Source organism: Hyperolius riggenbachi, chromosome 8, assembly GCF_040937935.1.
Source record: "Hyperolius riggenbachi isolate aHypRig1 chromosome 8, aHypRig1.pri, whole genome shotgun sequence".
Taxonomy (NCBI): Eukaryota; Metazoa; Chordata; class Amphibia; order Anura; family Hyperoliidae; genus Hyperolius; species Hyperolius riggenbachi.
Genome location: NC_090653.1, coordinates 13,164,955 through 13,183,618, shown reverse-complemented (window position 1 = coordinate 13,183,618; position 18,664 = coordinate 13,164,955). Strand labels below are relative to the sequence as shown.

The following is an 18,664-nucleotide window of genomic DNA, read 5'->3' as shown; positions in this document are numbered from 1 at the left end:
CCCCAAAGCCTGGGGGGAAGTTGTTTGAGGGGTAGAGTTCAGCCTCCAATTCTCTGCAATCTATTCACACATACAAGAGAATAGTCATTTGTGGGGAATTTTGTACACAAAACTGTGTACTATATTTATTTTTAGAATCCCATGCCTGATTGCTAATTGAATTGTAAGGTCATTTTTTATTAACTACAGGATCGCTTTTGCAGCAATTATATAAATTCTAATTTTTACGAATAAAAGAATTAAACTTGAAAGTATTCTGTTGAGACTCAAATCATACCTTTTGTCCTTATGCAGAGTCACTTGCAGAGCATGCACCGTTGGTGGGACCTGCGGATGAATTTGGTAAAACGCCAATTTAATATAAAAACATTTCAGCTGCTGGGTAATTTCTTTCCTTACAGTGTACACAACAATTCGTCGCCATAGTTACGTACCATTCCATGTTTCGATGCCAAGCTAGTCAAACCTGAAGATAGACTAAATGAGCAAGCTACTCAAAGCACAAAGAGTTCAGCATTGCTGAAAGGAGAGCTGACTGTAAAAACCCCTGTATTGAGTGATTTTGTTGGGAGAATCTGCCCTGTAGGTGGCAGCGTAACTCTCTTCCTCAACAATGCATGGGCTTTGCAGAGTTTTGAGAAAACAATGAAAGTACATTAGCTATTGTAGGCATAGGAGTGATCTGGGCTAGGTGCAAGGCTTTGCAGAATCTGATAAGTGCTCCTCGGTGGTAATTGAATGGCACCTTTTTTTGTTGGACTCAGTGGTAGTTCAGATCAGGCTGGTAGCTTTCTCTTTGCACAGAAACAAGGGCAAAGTTCACCAACAAAGCCAAAAAAGCTTTCACTCCCTCTGTAAGTAAGAATTATCAAATGCCAGGGCTTAGCTGCTAGAGTCACCCATCTACTCAGCGGCCTTGTCAATAAAGCTCTGCTGAACTAGAATGCCATGTTGTTGTACACGTCCGCATAATGATTTTATGCTTAAAGGAATACTATTGATACCCACGTGTTATAAAATGACAGTGTGCAAATAATGTCTAAGTAGCTGTGTAAAGATTTTCCTACTTTTCACGTTAAATATCAGAGGCAAAAGCTGTAATTTATTGAGAGTAGGATTTAGCTATATTGGGACAAATCAATTGCAGAAGGGGTGTCTGCTTCAATGCACAGCCAGAGTTGCATATCAGACTGCAGAAAGCAAATATCAAACATATCAAACTCTGAAAGCAAAAGCAGTATGAAAAGATGTGACAATTAGTTACATTTCCTCTGCTCTCTTCAGACACTTCAGTCAGAAACACAGGACACAGGAGCTGCAGCTGTTGGGAGCTCTCTCTCTATCACACACAGAGTTACACATAGAGTTAACTGATCAAGTGTGAGGGCAATTTCCCCTCTCCTCGTGGCTCAGTCAGCCGTCAGTTTTGGCGTCAGTAAAGTTTGAAAGTATTTTGCCAACAGCAAACAAAGAAGTTGCTACTAAAATGTATACACCAGTACTTAGCAGCACTTCCCAAACAATTCCTGTGTCAATTGAAAAAATATGTGAATCGATAGTATTCCTTTAATGCATTAGGAGGGAAAACAAATATTTATGCGTTTACATCTTTTGCTAATAATCTAGGTTTCTATGTGAAAGGTTTAAATATTTGCAATAAAGTTATTGTTGAACTTGGGCTGAAAGGCAGAGTTGATGAAATTTTGCAAGTGTTTTGACTTTAAATGTTTTATGCAAATGATGAAGTTTTTTTTTCTTTTCTCCTGGATCTTTCCTAGAAATTTGGGGCTATGCAATGCATCGCTTATTTCCAGCAATGTGTGTATAACTCATGCTAGGGGTATTTGTTAATAATACGTTTATTATGTCTTTTACAAAAGCAAATCCACATACTGTATATATAACATTTGCAGGGTTTCTGTGTCCTGCAAACCCAACGCAAATATTAATTTGCATCCAGAAGCAATCAGTGACATTCCTCAATGTTTATTTCATATTTTCCTTGTTTAGATGTTTTTCTTTCAAATACCTACAGACAGAGATGGATTGAGATATAATGGGGCCCTTGGCAAGGCAGTAGAGTTAGGGCCCCTTGTGGTCTTTTCAGAAAGCTGAAATGGAGAGAGGCCAGAGAAGGTGGCTGGTGGCCCTTTGACACCTGCTAGGCCCCGAGCACCTGCCTAGGTTGCCTGGCTGATCCTGCTCTGCCTACAGATTGCACTTAGACATGTTGCGCAGTTTCCAGCTCCTGAAAGGGCATCATATGTGTATTACATTTTATTTTAGTATTATACGTACTAAAAATAATTTAAAAGTGACTTTTTTAACTGAAAATAAAAAAGGGAGTATTACAGAATATTTGTATTTGTTTGGTGCGCCACCTTCTGGTAGCACTGATGGGAATATTTTGGTAAGTAGAGAAGCTTCTTGTTTCCCTGCTGTAGTAAGCAAGTGTCTCATGATACAGTCCTCTGACCCATCACAATAGCTGCCACAGGGGGGCAGTGTTCTACACAGAGGAGTTATCTTATCTTTACCATACATCAGTAGGAAAAGGATCATTATTATTATTATTTTATGTAATGCTGAACTATTCATAATATATTATATATATATATATATATGTGTGACTCTCACCAGCAAGTGAATTGCCAAACAAATGTGAAACATTCCTTTGTATTGTTCCAAATTTTACACAACACAGGGTTCCGAAAGCACTAACCAATCGGTAAGATTTTCCAGTTGCTCAACTGCTGCATAAGTGGGAAACACCAGGGAGTTAACCAGTCAGCCTCTGGGTCCATAGAAGGTGCAGAGAAACAAAGGCAAGAACGACCGGGTCACGACCTCGATTTAAAGGCTATAAAAGCTCAAATCTTTATTGTATCACAGTACGAAAGCACAACATTTCGGCAGGCAGGCCTTTGACAAACCTTGTGCATTCATAATGTGATACCATAAAGACTTAAGCTTTTATAGCCTTTAAATCGAGGTCAAGACCTTTGTGAAAGCACTCAGCCCTGTCTGTAACTAACAGCTGTGTAAGGTAAAATATAACTTTTATTCAGTAGTTTAAAACCATATTTATTATCAAGGAATCCTCAGTAATAATGATGGGGTTTTTCAGGTTTCGTCAGAGGCAATGCCCTGACTGGTTCTTTACTGAACCCCCCTAAACCTTGTAGTACAAACAGGGCTTAGTGTTTTCTGACCCCGTGTTGTATATGTTATTCTCTTGTACTGCCATTTGGCCTTTTTGCATATTGCTCTGTATTTTACGATTATTTTTGTTTGGTTTGCTTTTATATCAGCTCTCTGCATGCTATTTGATAAGTTAATTCTACAAGTTTTTCTTTTATTCTTAGGTTCATATGATCATCCTTTTCTGAAAATGGGAAAGGCTGTATTCACACAAGGGGCTTCATTCACTAAACCGTGATAACTCATAGCACGGCCGCACTAGTGTTTTGCGCGTGTTATAACGCGCCCAATGATTTATGTGCGCAAGCACGAATTTTCGCATGCAAATTTTTCGTTTGCACATGGAAACTTGCATTTGCTCACGTAAACCGTTACGCACGTTAGAAACGCTAGCGTAGCCATGCTATGAGTTATCACGGTTTAGTGAATCAAGCCCGATTTGTGTTGCATCGAGCAGTGAGTTCTCAAGCGATATGCAATAGGATTGCGCACATTGTGAGCGCACCTTAAGATTCTGTTCACATACTGTTAAATTAGAACTGCAGCACTCACCAATAAAGATGTACAAGTAGTCCCCGGTTAACGAACGAGAAAGGGACTGTAGGTTCGTTCTTAACCTGAATCTATTCTTAACCCGGAACACTGTGCCATATCTGTCCCCTGAACCTCCTCTGTGCCCCCAGTGTCCCCCTCTGTGTCACCTCTGCCCTCTGTACCTCCTCTGTGACTCCAGTGTCCCCATCTGTGTCACCTCTGCCCTCTGTACCTCCTCTGTACCCCCCTGTGCCTCCAGTGTCCCCCTCTGTGTCACCTCTGCCCTCTGTACCTCCTCTGTGCCTCCAGTGTCCCCATCTGTGTCACCTCCAGTGTCCCCATCTGTGCCCTCAGTACCTCCTCTGTGCCCCCCTGTGCCTCCAGTGTCCCCCTCTGTGTCATCTCTGCCCTCTGTACCTCCTCTGTTCCCCCTGTGCCTCCAGTGTCCCCCTCTGTGTCACCTCTGCCCCCTGTACCTCCTTTGTGCCCCCCTGTTCCTCCAGTGTCCCCCTCTGTGTCACCTCTGCCCCCTGTGCCTCCAGTGTCCCCCTCTGTGTCACCTCTGTCCCCTCTACCTCCTCTGTGCCTTCAGTGTCCCCCTCTGTGTCACCTCTGCCCTCTGTACCTCCTCTGTGCCCCCTGTGCCTCCAGTGTCCCCCTCTGTGTCACCTCTGTCCCCTGTACCTCCTCTGTGCCCCCCTGTGCCTCCAGTGTCCCCCTCTGTGTCACCTCTGTCCCCTGTACCTCCTCTGTGCCTCCAGTGTCCCCCTCTGTGTCACCTCTGTCCCCTGTACCTCCTCTGTGCCCCCCCTGTGCCTCCAGTGTCCGCCTCTGTGTCACCTCTGCCCTCTGTACCTCCTCTGTACTCCCCTGTGCCTTCAGTGTCCCCATCTATGTCACCTCTGCCCCCTGTACTTCCTCTGTGCCCCCCTGTGCCTCCAGTGTCCCCCTCTGTGTCACCTCTGTGCCTCCAGTGTCCCCCTCTGTGTCACCTCTGTCCTCTCTAGCTCCTCTGTGCCTCCAGTGTCCCCCTCTGTGTCACCTCTGCCCTATGTACATACTTATACAGGTTTAAAAGCTATTTTTTCTTTGAATTTTTTAAAACGATTTTCTCAAAAACGAGTCCAATTTGAAAAAAAAAAAATTTGACTTGTGGAAACACAGAATCCATGCCGTTCGTATCGGCGGGTTGTTCGTAAGTCGGGGACTACCTGTATGTCAGTGATATAAATCGATGAAGAGTCTAGGCCCTCCACATATAGGTCAGACGTGCTCCGTGGTAGAGATGAAGAACTCTGGGGAAGTGTATGCCGGAGAACATTGGGGGCAGTAGGAAGCATTTTAGATATGGCCTACCATTTTTTTTTTGTCTTAAGACACGTACACACATGCGATAATTGTTGGTCAAAACGGCCAGGGCTGTGGAGTCGGTACAAAAAACTTCCAACCCCAACTCCGACTCCTTGGTTTATGAAACCACGACTCCGACTCCGGGTACCCAAAATGACTCCGACTCCGATTCCTTAGTCTAATACTTAACAGGGCTGTGAATTTTGTACAAAAATCATCCGACTCCGACTCCTCAGTTTACGAAACCACGACTCAAACTCCAACTGTGACTCCGGGTGCCCAAAATTGCCGCTACTTCGACTCCTTGACTCCGACTCCACAGCCCTGGAAATGGCTGATAATGTCGGTTTCAGCTGACAATCGTTCTGTGTGTACATTGGCCACCAATCCATCCTGCTAGGCCGTTGGGGGGATCCTTCTTGCCAGATCCTTAACGATCCCTGACACCCAAGCAGAAACAATGGCAATGTAACTTCCACAGGACTCCACTCCTTCCTTCCCTGATAATCGCCCTTCCCCTTCATAGAAGCAGATCTTATTGGTAGCACGGGGCATCAGTTGTGGGGAAAGTAACATGGTCTCTTCATCCTCTTCCTTGCCAGTTGCCCATCCCGGCTATAACTTTTATATTCTCACCAGGACTAACCCTAACCTTAAACAATGCCTAAAGGGGTGTACAAACATTCCATTTTTACTTTGTTCCTGATCATGTGACCTGTCAGTTTGGTGTGTCTGGCGCTTCCCCAGTTGTCTGTGCTCATCAAAACACAGTCAACGAAGAGCTAGCCATGGTGGAATTTTTCAGGTGAATACTCTGTCTGCATGTACTGCTAGACGGAAAAACTGAGTGCCGTAGGGGCCTGATAAAATAGGAGGCGCCAGGTCCGCCCGCTATACAGTAAGTGACCGCAGGCCGTTGTCCACTATTTTATCAGGTGCCTCAGGTGCCCAGATTTTCTATTTTAGCTGATACTTCCCTGGCACGCGATTAAATATAAACTGCTGTGCAGGAAGCTCAAATATCGGTGGGAATTATGGTGGGGGGACAGTTTGGGTTAGGCATGGGTTTGGAGGAGTCGGATAGGGTTAGGTATTGGTTAGGTGGTTTGGTTATGGTTAGGCATCGGTTAAAGGGGGTAAGTTAAAATTAGGCATCAATTGGGAGGGTTGGTTAGCGATCCGTTGAGGTGGTCGGTTAAGTATCGGTTGGATCTGTTAGAGTAGGCTACAGTTGGGGCGTTGGTTAAGGTTAGGCATTAAGAAAGGGAAGGATCAAGTAAGAATGGAGTCATGCAATAGTAAAATATTGGTAAAAATGACCTATATTAAACTATCATAATTACATGGAATAATATTGGTAATTTTACTGATATTCTGCTAGCGGCTATCTCTGGCGGCCATTTTGCATGGATGCTATTGGTGATATCAGGCAACCACACAGAGCAGTGCCCTGCTTTAGTGAGAACCAAGATTTACGTTTTTCAGCTGCCCATTTATTTCGCAACTAAGAAATATCCAGCAATAAAACCTGCTCTCTACAGTATACAGCGAGCCTAGACACTAATATTTTCTGGCCAACAAAGGTTTTCTTAGGAAGGTTCGTCACGCAAATGCTTTGGCCCGCAGGCAATGAGAAAACCGTAAAGACAATTTTTGCAGTTTTGCCTGGCAGGCGTTAATTACAGTGATGTTTGTTAAAAATTTCACAGCAAAAAATCAATACATCCTGCAGGAAAAAATGCAGCTATCAGCAAAACAAGCCCCCTCGGGGAATAACCGTGCCCACGTGCGACCGTATAGGTAAACATTAGCCGTGTAACCGTCCTGACACGTAAATATGTTTATGTCGGGTTTTTCATCTACATGTTAATCATATTTCAACCTGACGAGTTTTTGGCGTGTTGCGAAAATGACTGGATATCGTGTGTCTTACATACGTAGGCGTTTCATATTTCCACTTACTCGTAGATGAAGAATTTGTCGACTTTGCAAAATCGTAGTGTGTTAGAGCCTTCGGCGTGCCGGATTGGACTGTAAACTCATGCGAAGGAGTCATGGAGGGAACGTTTTTTTTTCTATTGACCCTGCGGAACAGACATTCTGTCTTTTCTTTAAGTGAATCAATATTATCCTTTTTTCAAAGCAGAAATCCGCACCTTTTAAAATTACAGTGGCTGAGAGGCGTCCCTCAAACGACAGATTGTGCTCTGAAGATATATCATTTCTGCTGCCGCAGTTATTGAGTAATTGAGCGTTTTAGAAAGAAACTCAAGTCTTCAAAATACCTGAAGCTTTTAAAAACATACAATCTTCGTATAATAGAAAATAAAGTCTTGTGATTGTGTGGATGGAGAGCATGGGCGGGGTTTAATAAGAATCCAATAGCTTGGAGGTCATTGGGGAATGTGAGTGGACAAACTGGCCAATTATCAGGGCAGATTTACCATCAGGCACTGTAGGCATGTGCCTACAGGCGCCTGATGATAGAAAAGAGGCTCACTCCCCTCTCTCAGTGCCTTCCTCCCTTCCTCCCTATGCAGAGTCCTGATGAGAATGTAAATGAGAGGTTACTCACCTGGTCTCAGCATTCCACTGACCGGATCACCCTTCAGGCACCTCTAGCTACTTAATACCTGGGGCATCTCTAGCTACTTAGTATTAGGTAGCCAGAGGTACACTCAGTATTAAGGGACACCTGTAGCTACACCGGGCAGGGGAAGTAAGGGAGAAGTGACAGCGGGACCAGCCAGAACGTTTGCGGTACGGTTTGGTGAGGCGTTGTAGGTGTGCAGAGGGTGAATTGTAGGGTGCCAGGTCATCTGTGCCTATAGGCTCCTGTGATGTAAACCCGGGCCTGCCAATTATTAAAAGTTTTTAGCAGTTAGGTGACAAACATTTGCAGCCTCCCCGGCATCATATTATAAGATGCATGTTAAATTTTTGGTTTATCATATACGGTCACCTGCAGCACCCCCAAGAAGAACTAACACAACCTGGATAGGACAGGCCTCGTAATTAGCACTTAATGAGAATCTGTACTTTAATATTCTTATACTAAAAAGCATACCATTCTATTCCTTATTTTCTCCTGTGCCCCTCTGTGCTGTTTCTGCCACTCCCTGCTGCAATCCTGGCTTGTAATTAACAGTTTTAGGCAGTGTTTACAAACAAACTAACCAGCTTGTGATAGGCTCACATAAACAGAGTGTGTCAGTCATACAGAGTGTGCAGGGGGCCTGCAGAGGGTGTGTATCGCTTCTATCCAATCACAAGCAGCCCTGCACATTCCACACATTCAAGCCTTAGCCCGACAGACACGACAGAGGAAAGGAGATAAGATTTATTACAGAGACAGTGCAATTAGGAAAGGCTGCAGTAAGCCAGAGCACATTAGAACAGGCATAGGAACTTATAGGATAGAAGAACTAAGGCTGAAAAATTTGTTACAGAGTCTCTTTAAAGCTCAACCTAATTCAAAATTGAACAAGACAGATTCCCAGAACAATTGTGTTAATTATAAGTATCACCTTTAAAATAATTTGCCCTTATTTTTTCTGTAATTTTTTTTACTTATGTATTCCCCTGGCAGAAGCCTTTTTGTACCAGCCCTGTTTTCTCTTTATTTTTTTTACTTATTTATTTCGCTAGCTATGAAAGAATTATTTAGGTGAGGTATAGAATTATTGGAAAATCATTTTACAAAAGTGGAGTGTTCCTCTAATACTCCTGTTCCTCTTACATTTGCGCGTGCACACACACATACTGCAAGCACACACACATACACACACATGGGGCTTGATTCACAAAGCGGTGCTAACCTACTTAGCACGCCTAAAGTAGTTTAGGCGTGAAAACTTTTGCACCAGTAGGTTAGAACCGTTTTCAGGAATAAAACTTGCGTGCAAAGTTTTGCGCGCAAAGCTTTGCGCGCGAAGAAAGTTGCATAAGGTTTAATGGGTGCATAAAAGTTTACGCACGCAAAACTTTATGCGCATTAAACTTTGCGCGCTGGAATATTGCACGAGTTTGTTTTTATCACACCTAAACGGAGTTTAGGCGTGATAAAGGGCTTTTCACCAGCGTGCTAACAGTTAGCACCGCTTTGTGAATCAAGCCCATACTGTGCACACACACACAGAGATGTGCACATACACTACACACACACACTGCACACACACACACAGAGACATTCACACACACTACATACACACACTGTGCACACACATGCACACACACGCACAAACACACACTGTGCACACACACACTACACACACACACAGACATGCACACACACTACGCACACACATACACACACACTACCCACTATGAACACACACACACTGTGCAAGCACACACACACACACTGTGCACACACATACACACAGAGAGATGTGCACTCACACTACACGCACACACATGGACACACGCACACTACACACACACACACACACACACACACACACACACACACACACACACACACACACACACACATACACTACAGACACATTGCACACACACACACACACACACACGCACACACACACACACACACATTGCACACACACACACCAAACACCCATACACACACACACACATTGCACACACACACACACACACACACACACACACACACTGTACACCCACATACACACCCACACCCTGTGGCATGCTGTAATGAATGCCAATTTGCAGTATATATGGGTGATGAGAGCACTGGACTCTTACTATACTGCAATGTCCGTAGTATATTAATCAGGTGCGCGGTTCCTTATATCCGGCCTGCTGTAAATTAGTTCCACTATGTTAAGCATCATCAGCTCATATATTGGAGAATTATGCTTTTTTTATTCCATAGGGCCATAAAATAATAAGGAAATATTATAGCGAGTACCAGTCATATGTTTACTCTCAGCTAATTTAATTGAACCATGAGGGACATTGTATGAAAGCCAGGAAATGAATCTATATTATGCCTTGCAGCAATGCCAGTAAAGAGGTGGATGCTGGACCTGGAGGCAGCTTGGACTTTTCTCAAAGAATGGGAATAGGGAAACGTATTTAAGGATATAGCTCCCCACAAAAAATCCACTTGTTTTAACATTTGAAAAGTGCCTTTCTGTTGCTTATAATTTGCTTTGGAAGGTTTCTAAAAAACATTTTTTGTGCTGTAAACACCGTAATCTACTAAGGATAGATAGTCTATGTGACCCCCCCCCCCTCCCCCCCCAATCCCAGACAGGATTTTATTTAACCTGACCTGAACTCTTCTACAGAAGTAGTAGGTAAACTTTGGGAAATGCACCCTGTATGTATTAAGAGAGATTAGCTTATCTAATTCCCCAACATCTGTGTTAGTCACAAGTATACTTTGATCTCTCAGCTGTATGAGCGCAGAGCTCTCCTCTGCCATGGCAGAGCTGCTAATTTGTAAACACAGGATGTTAACCCTTTGCCTGCTTTCATGAAAGCAGGAAGTAGACAAATTGATAGATGTATTGCAGGATTTGTATCAGCTGTAACTAAGAAATGTTTTTCTTTATAGGTTATTATGCTGTTGCGTATCTTTTAGAGCAGAGGGGAAGTTCTGAGGTTCAGGTCTGCTTTAAAGTTGTCCTATATTTGGTTGCAAAAGTTTGCTGCTCTTGCCTAGGTCATATCAGATCAAAGCGGGTTGATGTAACGATAGTGGAACAGCCACCGTGTGATTTTTTTTTAGTAACCTCAGCGAAGGAAGAGAAAAAAGAAACGGGGTCCTTCTCACCCTCGGGGGGTATTCAGTAACCTACAGGAAAGTCTCCATGCACCTTGATTTACCCGTTATCCCGACAGTAAAGTGTCCATGCACCTTGATTTACCAGTTATCCCGACAGTAAAGTGTCCATGCACCTTGATTTACCAGTTATCCCGACAGTAAAGTGTCCATGCACCTTGATTTACCAGTTATCTCGACAGTAAAGTGTCCATGCACCTTGATTTACCAGTTATCCCGACAGTAAAGTGTCCATGCACCTTGATTTACAAGTTATCCCGACAGTAAAGTTTCCATGCACCTTGATTTACCAGTTATCCCGACAGTAAAGTGTCCATGCACCTTGATTTACCAGTTATCCCGACAGTAAAGTGTCCATGCACCTTGATTTACCAGTTATCCCGACAGTAAAGTGTCCATGCACCTTGATTTACCAGTTATCCCGACAGTAAAGTGTCCATGCACCTTGATTTACCAGTTATCCCGACAGTAAAGTGTCCATGCACCTTGATTTACCAGTTATCCCGACAGTAAAGTGTCCATGCACCTTGATTTACCAGTTATCCCGACAGTAAAGTGTCCATGCACCTTGATTTACCAGTTATCCCGACAGTAAAGTGTCCATGCACCTTGATTTACCAGTTATCTCGACAGTAAAGTGTCCATGCACCTTGATTTACCAGTTATCCCGACAGTAAAGTGTCCATGCACCTTGATTTACCAGTTCTCCCGACAGTAAAGTGTCCATGCACCTTGATTTACCAGTTATCCCGACAGTAAAGTGTCCATGCACCTTGATTTACCAGTTATCCCGACAGTAAAGTGTCCATGCACCTTGATTTACCAGTTATCCCGACAGTAAAGTTTCCATGCACCTTGATTTACCAGTTATCGTGACAGTAAAGTTTCCATGCACCTTGATTTACCAGTTATCCTGACAGTAAAGTTTCCATGCACCTTGATTTACCAGTTATCCCGACAGTAAAGTTTCCATGCACCTTGATTTACCAGTTATCCCGACAGTAAAGTGTCCATGCACCTTGATTTACCAGTTATCCCGACAGTAAAGTTTCCATGCACCTTGATTTACCAGTTATCCCGACAGTAAAGTTTCCATGCACCTTGATTTACCAGTTATCCCGACAGTAAAGTGTCCATGCACCTTGATTTACCAGTTATCCCGACAGTAAAGTTTCCATGCACCTTGATTTACCAGTTATCGTGACAGTAAAGTTTCCATGCACTTTGATTTACCAGTTATCCCGACAGTAAAGTTTCCATGCACCTTGATTTACCAGTTATCCCGACAGTAAAGCTCTCTGAAAACATGCAACAGTGGTCGTCAGAAAACGAGTAATCCCCAATGGTTAGTGACAAGCGGACAATGTCGGCACACATTTAAATTCAGCGGCAGACTCCCAATCTGATCTATACTCGAAGTGCTAAAATGAGGACCTGGAAGTGCAACATTTTCAATTAGTGAGTGTTTTGAATGATTCATTTGTTTGCCATTTTGCAGTACAAACGATTAACAGCAATTATTGTGTGAGCCGATCTGCTACGATGAATCAGTCTACATAGGCAATAATCACTGTCTTTTACAGTTGTTGAGACTTTTTTAAAAACAGTCATTGGCCGACCTATCGTTTGTCATCTGTCAAATGCAGTGGCACATGTGTATGGAGCTTGTGGTATTGCGCATTGTACAATTAGTTACCTAGATAACACGTACATTACCGGGGTGGTACCACTGTGGCACCCTGATTACTTACGCATTGCCTAAGTGACACAGGTGCGCTAATTGTGCCATGCATGCTACCTTCCTCTTCACAGGCGCCTGAGTCCAGGGAACCTCTTGACACTGGGACTTTACACGACCTGATGAAGCAGTTTACATTGCAAAATGCGTTGTCAATTTAAGTGCCCCAATAAAGTAGATTTCCTTTGAATTCATGAATGACTACTAACTAAGGTAGGATCCCTTCTTACCTATATGCACATGTATAACCATATAACAACTATACGTACAGTATATATGCAGATTTTTTAAAACTAAGTCACGAGTACCCACCTGGGCACCTCCTACCTCCTTTTTGTACCTTCCTCTTCAGGATTTCTGGTAAAATTGCAGTGGGCTCACTGTGTGGGGCAAATTTACTGCAGGTTTCTGAATACACCTCATTGGGTGGTTGTGCAATTACAACTTGTGTGCTTGATTTTGGGGTAGTCCTGTCACCCACTGGGGTCTCTGTGTCACCAGCAGCACCTCCAAGGCTCAAGTTGTATTGAGGGGTATGGGGCGTGTTGGCAGAGAGGGACTCCCGCAAGCATTACTTAGCAAATGTTGGCGTTGCCCCAAAGGAAACTAGAGTACAATTATATAAGATTGGCAAGAATTAATAAGGTGAGTATAAAGTTTATTTCACAAGATGGGGGTAATTTTTAAAGTTTTTATTGGCAGTTGAACAACACATTCTGTAGGTCATTGGTCATATGATGTCTCCACCACAATCTAGGACCTTTTTTTTTAGGTTGTGGGCTGGAATCAGTGCCTGGAGAGCACACAAACTCCATGCAGATAGAATCCTGGCTATATGAACCTGTAATTCTGCAAGAGAAGACTGCTAGTCAAAATCATTATCATGGTCCATAAAGCAAAGCTCCATCATATAGTTTAGTGTAATTTTTTACCACCGTAATCTGATATCAAGGCCCTGTTGAAAACACTCTGGTGGAGGCAGCCTTGAAAATAGACTTCTAGGAAATGTTAGATAATAATTCACATATTTTTATAGCACATTTCTTCTGTCGGACTCACAGAGCTTGTAAGGTAGCCAAAAGAGCCCACTCAGTAGGCGGTAGCAGTGTTAGGGAGACTTGCCCAAGGAACTCCTTACTGAATAAGTGCTGGCTTACTGAGCAGGCAGAGCCAAGATTCAAACTCTGGTCTCCTGTGTCAGAGGCAGAGCCCTTAACCAGCACACTATTCAGCCACTGCTGAGAAATGTAATGTCTTACCTTCTCAGAAGGGCAAACCATTAGTTAATGCAGAAGGTATTTATTTATTCATGCACAACCCATTTCACAGGTTATGCCCCGCTTCCTCAGTTCCTGTGCCTGTGGAGCTTTCGGTCACATGTATTAAGGTGCTCACGCTCGTGACCAAAAGCCCCACAGGCACTTGTATTGACCTAAGAAAGCGGGCACCTTTACCAGTGTTTTTAGCATAGTCCATACCCCAAAGAGGTTCTTAGGACCTTGCAGTCCTCACAACTAATTAATAAGAGTAACCGACCAGCACCTGCACCGACAGACCTGGGACACCGAGCGGGGTTGGTTATATTCCCGCAGGCTCAGACAGTGGTTGCCAGTCTGCAATTCACCCTTGTGTGTATATTACTTACACAAGTGTTCTTTCATTTACCTCCTTGTCCAACGATCGTGCACCATTGGGCTTCTGGTCTCTCTCATTCCACAGATACTTGGAGGTTACAGGTAACTATCAAGGATCTACATTCTTCTCTTCTTTTTGGTTAGCACCAATGTTCTAGTATAATAAGTTTAGCCATAATCTTTATTATACATGCAGGCATCACCCTCCACATGCACTGCAAATGAAACCATCCCATCGTGGGAATTTAAGGAATCTTATTGACAGGCGAGGCCGTGGCGGTTTTTCCTGTGCTATTGTGATATAGCTCGTTGCCAGATTGATTTTCTGCTCATATCCATCGATTCATCACACAGTCGACATCAGATGACATTTCTTTTGGCTCGATTGCCAAATAAAACCAGCAATGATAATCTTTCAGGCCACAAGTGATGCGGATGCTAAAATACATGGACAAAAATTACCATAAGACAGAAGAAAGGGAACACGGTCCAGAACTGTAAACATAGAACAAAAAAAGAAATGTTACTCTTTTAATATAAACCTCAGTTTTTAGCATTTACATATATTTTTCTGAATATTTCTCTTGCATTTAATTTGTATGCAAAACCAAATTATTAGTCTCATTGACCATTTCCAATAGTAACCTCCCTTTTGCTTATATACCTCTCTCTGCTGCTACAACATATAGAATTAACCTTCTAACCTTTACCAAATCAAAAATGATCATAGCCTGCAACATGGACGGAATCTTGTGCCAAGCAGAATATGCAGGCTGTCATCTTGATTCCCTTATATAAAATGCCAGTTGCCAGGCTGCCATGTTGGTCTTTCAGCTTTGCAAGAGCATTAAAGGGAACCTGAAGTGAGAGAGATGTGGAGGCTGCCATATTTATTTTCTTTTTTAAACAATGCACGTTGCCTAGCACTACTACTGATCCTCATAAATTTATGACTGAAGTCTGTCAAAATTAGCTGCATGATTGTTTCAGGTGTGTGATCCAGACACGACTGCAGGTAACTGGTATTTTTTTTTTAAAGGAAATAAATATGGCAACCTCCATATGCCTCTCACCTTAGGTTCCCTTTAAGCATTGTATGAGTAGCACCAAAATATTTAATAAAAGTATGGGAAGGATCTTGCTAGCTCAAGTAAATGAGAAGTCATCATCTTTAAGGCTAGTTACACACCAGGACGTTGCGTTTAGGGGACGTTATAGGGTACATAACGTGCCCCTAACGCAACGCCTGGTGCTCTCTGGTGTGGACGTCAGAGTGAGCCGCGTTGTGCAGCTCACTCTGGCGTCCGTGATGCGTACTCTTGGACGCATGCGGCATCACGTGGTCCCGCCCGGGCAATCGCCGCACAGAGCGACCGCTCCAGGAAGTAAACACTGCACGTCACACCGTGCAGTGAATATTAATTAGACATGTGCCTGGCCGCTCTCCACTCCTCCCCAACACTACTGAGCATGTGCAAACAGCACTCTCAACGGATGTGCTGCGTTACAATGTAAAGCAACGTGGGCACTGTGAACAGCCCATTGATTTTTCATTACTGTGAGTTGGGCTGCGTTACAGGCTGCTCTAACGTGCGCCTGTAACGTCTTACTGTGAAAGCAGCCTAAAAGAAAAGAAAGAAAAAATTATTGGTGTAAAAATTTATTAGCCAGCCTAATTTTTCTTCACTTGCTTTGAGGGTGTATGATATAGGGGGATGTATTCAAAAATAAAGTAATCAATTTATGAAATAATTGCAATTATTATACCACTCTAGGTCAGAATGAATACGTGTTGAAAAGAATAACTTTCATTTTATTGTTTATCTTCAGCCGGACGGTTAAGACAAAGTAGTAAAATATGGTTTGCAGGAATTTGTAATATGGAGTCATTTGAAAGCATCATTTTTGGATTGAGTGACATTCTGAAGTCGGGTAGCAGGAGAAAAGTACCGTTGTTATAATTTTTCATTTGCCACGTTGTGAAATAACCTTGTTCACCGTAGTTATGCTCTCAAATGAGGAGCAAGACTTTTTAAAGTTTGGTGTAAGATACGATCGGGCCTCTGCCTTCCATGTCTTACTGCTTATAGCACGGGTTCAGCCAGGAAAAATTCAATTCTACAAAAAAACAAACACCTATCTTCAATTACCCAATAAATAAATAAATAATAATGATGTGATTACCACCATAAAATCCCTGTTTGAGAGTTTTAGGTCCTTTATCTAAGGGGTGATTGTTTTATGTGGGTAATTTAGGTAGCTTTATATCAGGAATACAGTATTGTTCTCATTATTTATTGATTTTTTTGGTAGTTAAATATAGTTGTTTTTTTTCCCTTCCCTTTCATTTTTTTTTTCATTTTTTGAGTTTCGCTCTCGGTTTATTTTTTTAGCTATGGTTTTGTTTGGTAGACTTGATATCCTGTGATTTCTATGAGTTTTTTAAATGTTTTGAAACTGAAATGGTATCTGTCATTGAGTACAGCCATTGATATGCTTCATGTGCCTTCACCATTGGGTGATAACATTGCTTGGAGCCTAGATTGCCATGGCTTCCTCTATAAAAACACTGAATTGTGTTTTATAATTCCTTTTTCTATATAGCGCCTTTCTCCTGTCGGACTCAAAGCGCTTGCGAGGCAGCCACTACAGCGCACTCAGTAGGCAGTAGCAGTGTTAGGGAGTCTTGCCCAAAGAGCTCCTTACTGAATTACTGGCTTACGGAACAGGAAGAGCCGAGATTTGAACCCAGGTCTCTTGTGTCAGAGGCAGAGCCCTTGACCATTACACCATCCAGCCACTATCGTATGACCTATCTGACAGTTTTGTTATTTGGATAACAATGTGTAAGCATTCCTTTACACTTCATGAAACTCTGTAGTGGCCTACACTATACTTCTGCTCCACTTACTGACTTCTTGAAGTTGCATTTTGGTTGAATCTCTATACATTTTTGTGAAATAGAATTCCTATGGTTCAAGAATTTTCTGTAGCTAGTTTCCTACAACGTATTAAAGAAGAAGAGTTGTTTTCTGCAGCCACACTCAGCCAATACTGGTTTTCCATAAATGTTTTGGGTAATTTTGGATTAAAGGGGAACTTCAGCCTAAACAAACATACTGTCATCAAGTTACATTAGTTATGTTAATTAGAATAGATAGGTTATATAATCTCTTACCCACCCTTTTTTAAAAGAAAAGGCAAATGTTTGTGATTCATGGGGGCTGCCATCTTTGTCATGGGGGCAGCCATCTTTTTGGTTGAAAGTAGGTGACAAGCAGCAGGAGACACAGTTCCAACTGTCCTGTATCCTGATTACCCCTCCCAGCTGCACACACTAGGCTTCAAATGTCAAATTCAAAATGTAAAAAAAAAAAAATTGCACCAAAACAGCAGAACGAGAACAATAACATCAGAAATCCCATCATGCTTTGCACAGCATCAGGGGAAAAAAGCCTGGGCAGTTTTCTTCTGTGCAGCTAAAAATGAGGCTTGTATAAGAGAAACAAAGTTCTGATGCTGTGAAACTGTTAAAGAAACACCAGACCATTTCAGTGCTGCTGAGTCGATTTTGACCTGGGGTCCAGTCTGGAAGGGTTATGGCCACAAATATGGGTAAATACTTTTAAAATCCAAGATCCAAGGTTACAGTTGATTCAATTTAAAACAATTGGTAGATGGTACATGACACCATCCCGTGTTGGTAAGTTTGCGAACCGCAAGGTGAGGTGTTGGAGGTGTGGACAGGGGGACGGTGGTACTTTACATATGTGGTGGCAGTGCCCGATAGTTAGAAAATTTTGGGATGATATCACCCTCTTGGCCGAGAGATTGCTAAAGAAAAATTTGAACTTACACCGAAAGAAGCAATCCTTAGTTATACAGCTAAAAAAGAAAACCTTGGATGCTCTCTGATTAAAGAATATGGCACGATAGTTGCCAAAAGCATGATCGCTAATAACTGGAAAAATCCGTCTAGGTTAGATATAGGAGAATGGTTTGTTAGGATGGATGAACTGTGTAAGAACAAGGATCTGGGAACTACGAATAAAGTAGAAGAAACATGGAGAAGCCTTATAGCTAATCTCGGTTAGATTTATTCGGGGAGGGATTGAGTTAAAAATTGGGAATCGCTGGCGAACGCAGTTGGGGCTGGAAGGGGGCGGTGATGGTCGGTATTAGAGTGTGATGATGGGCCTCTGGGAAGGAGTGGATGATGGGGGGACTGTGAGTGATACGTCAGGGACGTCTATGTTTGTTGGATGATTCTACAGGGTACAGATACCCTTCAAAAGAGAGGATGGAGAGATGAGAGGAGTATATACAAGATGTTGACGGGGCAAATGTATAGGATTGTGATATGAGAAGGATAAATAGATAACTGTCTCAGCAACAATCATGTAATTGTGAGGAAAAAGAGTTTAATGGTGAAGA

General features: G+C 42.7%; 1 protein-coding gene across 9 annotated transcripts in view; it reads left to right on the top strand.

Moving 5' to 3' along the window:
- PCDH11X (protocadherin 11 X-linked) overlaps nt 1–18,664 on the top strand; it is a 1,835,932-nt gene that overhangs the window by 423,747 nt on the left and 1,393,521 nt on the right. Inside the window, exon 6 of one of the 9 annotated variants that reach the window (XM_068250004.1) lies at nt 295–1,560. The exons of the other annotated variants lie outside the window; for them this stretch is intronic. Coding sequence (XP_068106105.1) covers nt 295–426 — 132 coding nt within the window. The 3' untranslated portion in view covers nt 427–1,560. Of the gene's footprint in view, nt 1–294; nt 1,561–18,664 lie in introns of those variants that run through there. 9 annotated transcript variants of the gene reach the window in all.